Raw genomic sequence first — 9,854 nt, 5'->3', positions numbered from 1 at the left:
TTTTTTTTCGAAGTAAAATCATTACCTACCTAAATCTATATATTGTTACTAAATTATATTTGTTTATTTTTTAAATCAGAAATCAATTCAGACTATGACACAATAGCTAAAAAGCTCATATAAATTAAAAAATTGAAAAGAAAGTACTTAATCACACCATTTAGATACAAATTAACGCCAACTTAGATACAAACTAAAACATTAAATTCTGAACTCTTAGGCTACATCTGTGATGGGGGCTCCGTTTTACGTATAAAATAGATTATTATATTTCAAAATTTAATTTTAGAATTATAAATTTAATTGTCTATTATTACATTTTTAATCATTTTACCAAGTATATATTGATATATACTGTGTTGGCACAGTATTTAAAATGGCTGTAAATAATTATTCTTGTTTTTGTTTTCAACACTAGTTTTTTTGACTAAGGAGAATCTCTAGCCTTGGCGACAATGCTAATAGGAAAATTTCAGCACATATTGGTAGAAAATTAAGTACCGAATTTTCCATTTACCTAATTTTATAAACAATTATGCCTAATTCTGGCAACACTCCGGTTATGGTGGGAACCCCTTTGTAGTGGAGCCACTGTGGAGGTTCATAGCCTATATTTAAATGCGACGCTGACTAAAATTGACAATACTCGCAGTTCGCTATTTTTTTTTTTTTAAATAGTTATAGTCTACCAATCAGCATAAATATTTTGCTTTTTCCCATTTATTTAGAGTCGACGCAGTGCTTTTTCTTCTTTCTCAAATTCCTATAAACCGTCATACCTGGGGTCACTCTTTTATGTATATTTTCTTCACACAGTCCATGCACCATTTCTTTGGTTATCCTCTTCCTTTACAACCATCCACTTTCATTCTTAATACCTTCTTTAAAAATGGTTTTCAATCTTACCCATTACATGACCATACCAAGTAATCTATTACTTCTCAACTCCTCTGTTTTTGGTGCTGCTTTAAGACTTCCCCTTACATACCCAATTTATTTTCTTTGCCACGTGTATTCATGTTTCATATATCTTAATGTTGTCCTATAAGGGCTAACCTTTGATTCATATGTAGTAGGACAACAGGTCTTATATAATATTTTTAAATTTGATTCTTCAGTTTGTTAGAAGAGCATTCTAGGGTTACGTATTGTTCCCGAAACATGCCACATTTACAATTATCCAGCGCTAATTCTGCACCTAATTTCACGATCTATATCGGCATTGTTAATAATTGAATAGAGGTAATGAAATTCGGAACAGACTGCTTGTGGTACACCATCAAGAGCAATAGGCATGTTGTAGACGACCAATATTATATTTCTTTATTAACCAATGTAATAGTTTTCGTCACACAATGGCAAGTCAATATTTACATTATAATTTTTAAATTAATAAAATATAAAGTTTATTGTAAATGAGGATAAATTTAGATAGTACCCCACAAAGAAGACAGACTAATTGTAAAAATGTATTTTCATTTAAAAACTAATTTACTGAACTGATTAAAAAAAAGCATGTATGGGACCAATCTGTAAATATATCCTTTTAGATAAAGAATTTTTCAAATCGGTTTAGAACTGACTGAGTTATGAGGTAACAAACATAAAAAATAGAACTGAATTGAGAACCCCTTCTTTTTGAAGTAGAGTGAAAATTTCAATAAAAATTCACAAGTAATTAATTAATCAATTTATTAAGTTAGTTAAACTATTTCCATATAATTGTCATTTAAACGATATAATGCAAGCATGCATAGCAAAATAAATATATTACCATACTTAACTAAAAATATTGCAAATATGAAACGTAAAATTAGTATAAAATGTCAAAAAATATACATTTGAACATTACAAACAATAATGATGAATCAATAAAAAATATAATGAGAACACTATTACAAACACCTTTTCCATTTTATTATTCCCGCCATAGTAAGCTCGTAATAACATCAAAATACGCAGGATAGTAATGTTTAATTAATTTATATGTTAGCAGTTTCTCGCGACTTCGTGAGTAACCTCTGTATATTTTTTTTTTTTTTTTTATATTTTTTAATAAATAAACATTTAACTACATCCTGTGAGACTTCAAAAAATAAAGACGTCAAGTGGTATATTTCGTGATAAAAAGTTGGGTTAATACCTACAAAGTAATATGATATTTGTATTTTAAGCAGTAGGTCGTTTATCCCTTTTCCCCTTGATGTACCCTACTTTGTTCACACTGGTAATAGTGGGATACAATACACTGGAGGCGAGGAAGGATTTAACGATTATCATGTCTTTAAGATTTTAAGGGGAAAGATTGAAAATTCTATCATATTGGCTAACGTAATTATGTTGTGCCAAACAAAGAAACTCGTACTAGAAGCCACGTATTATTCGCAATGCCTAAGACTAAAAGAAATTTGCTCCAACAGACACTTTTCGTTAGAGCACTTGTTTTATTAGATATTTCAGATAGAGGTACTGCTCTCTTTACATGATCTCTGACGGAATGCACAAGGGCTGGAATGTTCACTATGTTATTGTAAAATCTGAACCAATGTTGTCTGTTGCACCTAGTCGATTCAGGAACTATCTTATAAAAGCAAGGTGAAAAGGAAATAACTAAATAATTTATAGCCAACAGATAAACATTAATTTATGTATTTCTAACCTCCATAGCTAATTATTGTTAAAATTTCGACTTATGACTTTACTATAGTACCTACTTTATAAAAGACCATTAAAAGAACTTAGTTGGTAACAAATGTGAGCTGTCATGAAGATAATAATAAAATGGATACCACTATGCTAACAAGATGTAAGCTTGTTACATATGTCAAAGGATCAATCCTACATAGTCACATTCTTTTTAAAATATACAGCAGGTCTACCATGAAATGTTTTCATTCTAATTCCACAGTATCTGATCCAAATTTCGTGGAACCCGTGTCCCCATACCGATACCATTTCATTCATTGTAAACCCTAAGGACCATAGCAAATATTGTCCTAAATACTATGCAGTGAATGTATAAAATTATAAACGATCAAAACATTCCATTTCTACCAATTTGTATATATTACAGTAATTCTATCATGATATTAGTATAGTTCATGTTTCGTTCGGCTCGGAAATTTCTGATTGATTTACAAAATAGACAAGCTAAATTAGTTAGGTATATATCCACTTTATTGTACAAAAGTTATAAATATACATATAATTACATATACATATAGCTACATATTACATATCACAATCTTTTAGGATGTATAAAAATTTATCAAAAACAGTGAAAGGAACGAATTAATGTTTACATACTATTTTAATTAGATTCCATAATCAGTTCCACGTCACTTCCGTGATGCAAAATTATTAAATATATGTATATATATTTGACACAGATATATTTGTCAAAAAATGGGTTGACCTGTGACCAGGACATGAATCTAATTTGATTACCAAATGAATGCAAATTTATTTAATTTTTCGAACCAAATTAAAAGACTTATTGCCATATAGCCTCTTTAAAATGATTTAATGTATTAATATTTAAAACATACACAAAGTCTATTGGTACAAACACAAACATATTTATCACATGTTTAAACGAATGTCTTTTTATTTCTATGTCAATATAGATAGATATATTACTATTTTGACTAGAATTTATTTATATAATATAGAACCTTGTGCTTGCTTATCTACAATAAAACTAAATAATCTCATATTTGACAGTGATTTAAAATTATTATTGTAGTTACAATCTCGTTAATTTCATATTTATTTTGATTGAGTACTGTAGTCAATAGCACCTTATTAGTAAAAACATTCCGATTTCATTTGTTGTTCTTAAATTAAGACTTATTCGAGATTTCACGAATTATATCGTAATAAACAAGGTATTTGATTCATTTCATATTTCGTTTGTTTATGTTTCACTAGACGTGGCCACGAGCAGACTGGAATAACGTGTGTGTACTAAACACGAAAAATTAAAACTAAATAAATACTTAGAGAAACATTGTAGTAGATATTGTACCTATTTCTACTAAAACAAGCGCCGATTACCAGTTCCATGAATGTGATTTGGTCGTGATGATTTATCTTATATTAAATATAAGCATCGAATTTTAATCTCCAATATTCAATTAGATGGCTATATAACATAATTCACTTAGGTGCATTTTCAGTAGCGAAAGAGGAATTTAATGCCACTTCTACTAAATAGTATTATAGATACAAAAACTCAGACATGAACCAAAAGATAAATATTTATTAATTAATAACCTATTTATAAGATATATTGTATTTGCATAAAATCCTAGAACTTGTATAGTAAGTAAAAAAATATATCAACATAATAATCAACATATAGTACTAAACTGATAGTTTAATATAATGTAACTGCGTGTAACTGCGATCATGCATATTCTTGTTTTGCAATAACTTAATCAGTATGAAAAACATTTTATGATATTTTTTTATCTATATATTTTTATTCAAATTTTTTTTATATGAGAGCTGTTGTTATGTCCAGTTCAAAAAGGTCGAATAAACTTATTTATAAAGTTTATACTATCTATATAGTTTTAATCACAACTACAAAGTATTGTCGACTGTTATCTACGGATATTGCGAGTAAATAAACTTAGTTATTCCAAGTATTAATTCGACCATCTTAGAGAAGTACGTCTGTGCGACCATGTTCCATCCATAATATTCCCATATAAACGTAATAAATATAAATTTCTTCAATTTGCTGCAAAATCGTTTCATCATTAAAAACAAAATCTTATCAGTGTTAATAAACTTTAGAGTGACACAGAGATTATTAAGTACGCACTAATAAATTATATGTTTTATAAGCACGTTATTTTTTAATTCAACGATCTCGTTTAAAATCACTGGGAAGAACGAAAAGACATTATTCGGCTATCAAATGCTTTATCCATCATCGACAGTATTACATTGCTTTTTGTTACGACACTTGTAACAGTCCTGTGTTAATTTCATTTACTGCACATTTATTGACACTAATGTTGTTTATTCAGATAATATTATTATGCACCTATGTATACAATAAATCTGGGAACCACGAATGTATCACAAACTTTTTATTATTGGTAAATCAAAAATATATCAATAATAAAAAGTGCTAGTATAAAGATTACTAAAACAATATTATTTTACGGAAACATGATAGTAAGTTTCAATATTATTACCATATACAACAATAATACATATAACCACCTAACAATAAGTGGAATATTTTTGATGATAATATAATTTTTTGGTTTATAGTTTTTGTCTGTGATATTCTAAAATATTTGATTATATAATTAAGTATAAAAAAGATAACTTTGTGTAATAAATTGTAACTATGATTACTACAATCTTTCCGTTATTTACTTAATTATATTGAGCACTAAAACATAATGGCAATTTTTTAGAAAGTAATCTTCCATTAGATAATAAAAAACCGGTCAAGTGCGAGTCAGATTCCTATACAGAGGTACTATACCTATCTATAAACGGATATCCTTTTACATAGTTGAACTATTAATTATTAATACTAATTATTAGGATCGGTGCGACTTAATTTTTTTTCTCAATCCTATTTTTTTTAATCCTGTAAAAACTATTTAAACTATTTATTTTATGTTTACAGATACGTTATCAATTGGTCTCTATTATTTCATTCTTTTTGGATATTTGGATTATAAATTTCGATGGATTTGGATTATATATATCATACAGAAAAGCTGGCATGAAAATATATAAATTAAAAAATAACTATTTAGAAATATGCGTAAACTACTTCAAGTCTCCGATAATTATATAAGGTGAAATCGAAATACTAATTGTCTTTCGGCCCGTTTCTGTACAAAAAATGTTCTTACTTTTACTTATAGTAAAAAAATTGCCAAACTTCTAACCAACACATTTATATAGGCTAACAAATACAGTCATTACTTACATTCCATTTTGGTACGGAACACCGAAACGGAGGATTAGTAATTACTTAATTAAATAAATAAAACAAGTATAATCCCACGTTGTTCGGCCCGTCATAATCACATAGGTAGCCTTACTATTTACATGACATACTCAACAAACTGTAGTACCTACATTCTTATTAGTTATAATAATATTTTCCTTATTAGTGACCAAATTGCTGTGCCTAAACATTACTTGTACAATACAATACATAATATAAAAAAAATGACTGGACTGTTTTGCCTTTTGTGATGTATGTTATGATAGTCGAATTTACCGCTGTGATTTAAAAAGGTAAAGTATCACATTTTACTTAAAAGAAAATGCTAATTACAGGGCAAGTTATTTGTTATAATTTATTTAATAGGTGGGATATAATACACTCAAATAATCTGTTTACTAAAATTGAATAAGATCTTTCGACACATCTAGTTGCTTATTACTACTGTCCTCTTTTTTATCGTCGCGAACTTCTAAATATTTGGGTGAGACTTTACGTTTAGGTGGTACAGGTGTTTCATCCAGTATACTAGTCGTGGCTAATATTTTGCTATGTTCAGTAAACACTTTGCCTATATTGTTGGTGTCGGAGCGTGCGCTCGCAGGTGACAACTTAGTCCGAACTGGAGGACTAGGTGCCGCCCGTGAGAACGGTGGTCGGTTGTCAAAAATTGTTGGATCTATTGCGTTTCGATTTTCGTTAAATAGTGCTGAAGTTTTACTTCTTTCTAAAGCAAAATTATCATTTGTTTTGTGTTCATTTATTTGTGAGGTCTGATTATATTCACCGGTATAGAAAGTTGCTTTCTTAGAAGACTCTAAGCGAAAATGTCGATGTGCTTGTATATCAGATTTACTTCTTTCAAGCGTAAACGCACCATTTGTATGGAGATGACAGCTGAAAGATGATGTATTCACAGTGCACGCAGGCGTTGTGGAGAAAGGGATCGAAGGTGCCCAAAGACATGCGCCTTCATTTCTTGGCACTAGAAGCAGCGGATCCTGTGTTTTTAAATAATTATAAATAAAGTACTAACAAGTAAATATGAAGCCTAAACTTAAAATTGGTTAGAGATGCCTTATGTGCTTTACATTGGCCACCTACCTATGTTCTGGATAATGAGGACGTTTTAATCCATTCAATTGAGACATAAGCAAATGCAACAATCTCCCTAGTGGTGTCAGATACTCTGATGTATACATTACATTGAGCAGTGTATTGCTGGTGGTAGAGTACTATTACATATTCTGTGGTAGTATGAGGAAGCTCCAACATACACAATGTATTAAGGAAATTATGAGAATATCCATAAAAAAACCAGTAACCAAAAATCAGCTAATACTAGATGAAATAAAAGTACAATGACCTTAAATTAAGTAGAGTTACAATTTCAAATATGTTGTATGGGAAATAATAGATATTAGATTGCTCAGGAATATTCCTTATTGTGCTCTAAGGGGAAAGCCTATGTTTAGCAGTAAACAATGTTACTTGTAATTTATTTTTAATACGAAGTTTACAAACAGGCATACCACTCACCTCATAGTAAGATATTCATAACTAATGTGAATAATGACTTCTGCTTTTAATTCAATTAATACTAACCTTGCCTGTTATAGAATATATTTTTGATTGAAGTACATAAAGGCGATTACGCAAGTACTCATAGGAACATTCTCTAAGTTTCATAACCCACTGGACAACATTATCCTCTGCTCGCGCTGCAAAGAGGTGCCGTTTTTCGGGTTCATCTCTGTAATTAAAGTAATTTATTACAAAGTATTAGAATTGGGTATCTGTTAACATTTGAGCAAAAACATCCTTATAAACTTTCAGATTTATAATATTAATAGTATTTGGATGCATTCCATTACAATGGAAGGTGTGAAGTGCTCCTCTGCCCATATTCAACTTACAGTTGAACATAAATAATGACTATGGAACCTTAAATATGTAAAATGAGTATTTCTACTACAGTAATAAAAAAATAACACATTATAAAAAATAAAAAACTTACATAAATGATATAGAAAACGAAAATGGTATGCTTTGACCATGTTCCATCTGAATAGATGAATTTTCCATCACAAATATTCCAGCTGGGTTTTTTGTATCAAATTTGCCCATTTCACTTATTTTGAAATAGAATAAATAATTATTGATAAGTCGAAACCATCTTTCTTTAAAAACTGTAAATAAAAATTTAACAATGATTAATTGTTTCATATTTTTCAGACCACTTTAGAAATTAATAATAAGTTTATAAAATAAAAAATAAGTCAGATTAATACACCAAAGCAACTCTTAGTACTAAAATAAGTAATAAAATATTAATAAAAAGTGAAAATTGTGGATGTAGATACTTTATAATGATTATAAACTCGAAATTCTACCAAGACCTAGTTAGGCAACTGAAGGGCTCTTATATCACCATAGTAAAGGAAACTATCTAGTAGCTATGTTTATTTGGCAGGCAGCTACTACATTAATTAAATACTAGAAAATACTTAATTATGAATCTTAAAAAAAATTTGCCAGTACTACTCTTTGTGAAGAGTAGTAGTAGAAAAGTCACAGGAAACCATAAATAATGGTAAAATTTTTCTTTCACCAAATCATTTTTTTTTTATTACCATATTTAGACTAGTTCTAAAACTTTTATCAGCATGTTATCCATGTACTCTGTCCATCTGATTCAAACAATGAAATTAAAAAAATATATTCCAGAAATTAAAATAAGAGCTGGAAGAAAAGGTTTTATAAGTATACCAATGTATTCACTATTTTCTTAAAAGACATATATATATATATATATATATATATATATATATATATATATATATATATGTTATAAATTAAGTTTTTAATGTCCAATTGAATAAATAGTGTAATTCAACAAAAAACGAAATTTTGATAATGCAAAAAATACTACATGGGTCAAATATTTTTATTGTATCGAGTAATATTAGTTATATTAAAATAATGGAAATATCATTCGACAATACCAATTTTACCATATGATTAAACATTTCGAACAGATGGCAAAATAGCTAAATATCTTCATACTAGTAGGAGTCTGAATCACATTCTATAGTACATATTTAACTCTGTTATAGCCAAATCCAAAATAAACTAGGCATTAGTATCAGTACATACCTACCTACATACAACTTCCTAACAGTTACCAGTATGAAGTTTTTCATTTTTCTAGGTGCATACCTGATTGGTGTCGATAACTGCCATTCGTTATCTTTTTATAATTCAATCTCCCTTCAATAACACAAGGTTGGTCGCTCAAATGAGCGAGTTCACGCAAATTACACTTCATTTTGTAGAAAGTTTCTTATAAACAGTTCATACTAACAAATAAACTAAGAACATAGTACCCATTATAGAAGAAATTCTTGAAAAAAATTTTAACTCAATATTTCAAAATTACTTAGTTAAATTTAGTATTTTGAACTAAATTCAAATGCACACAACAAATTTAACTCATATTTATGTAACTAAAATAAAATATAAATTTGACGACATTGTAGATTAGTGAAATATGTCTAAATAAACGGCATGAAACATGGAGCACAGACCAAATAGCAATGACAGGAAATTGACTGACAGCTAGTTGTCAATACATTAAGAGATTTAAATTGATGAAATCAAAAAGTGAATGTATACAACGAACGCCAAATACCAATACAACAAAATGAATAAAATTTTTCAATGTTATATAATGATTTTTCATGTACAAGTTGCTACAAACGTGTTGTTATATAACACTCATACATCAACAACTACTAATGAATGTTTTTAATGATTAGTAAATTTATATATATAGCATTACAGTGAATGAACAAAATTAGTAATCGAA

General features: G+C 28.7%; 1 protein-coding gene across 1 annotated transcript; it reads right to left on the bottom strand.

Annotated features, from left to right (window-relative positions):
• Positions 1 to 2,128: 2,128 nt before the first annotated feature.
• On the bottom strand, positions 2,129 to 9,648 carry LOC113518281 (uncharacterized). Its single transcript, XM_026903128.3, has 4 exons — positions 9,206 to 9,648; positions 8,004 to 8,175; positions 7,592 to 7,739; positions 2,129 to 6,987 (listed from the first exon to the last, which is right to left on the bottom strand). Exons 1-4 carry the CDS (start codon positions 9,312 to 9,314, stop codon positions 6,385 to 6,387), a joined length of 1,032 nt encoding a protein of 343 aa, XP_026758929.1. The 5' UTR covers positions 9,315 to 9,648; the 3' UTR covers positions 2,129 to 6,384.
• Between the last annotated feature and the right edge of the window lie 206 nt (positions 9,649 to 9,854).

This window comes from Galleria mellonella, unplaced genomic scaffold (genome assembly GCF_026898425.1).
Source record: "Galleria mellonella isolate WM207_F2 unplaced genomic scaffold, CSIRO_AGI_GalMel_v1 utg132, whole genome shotgun sequence".
In the NCBI taxonomy this organism is placed as follows: Eukaryota; Metazoa; Arthropoda; class Insecta; order Lepidoptera; family Pyralidae; genus Galleria; species Galleria mellonella.
This window is presented reverse-complemented; position numbering and strand designations above follow the sequence as displayed.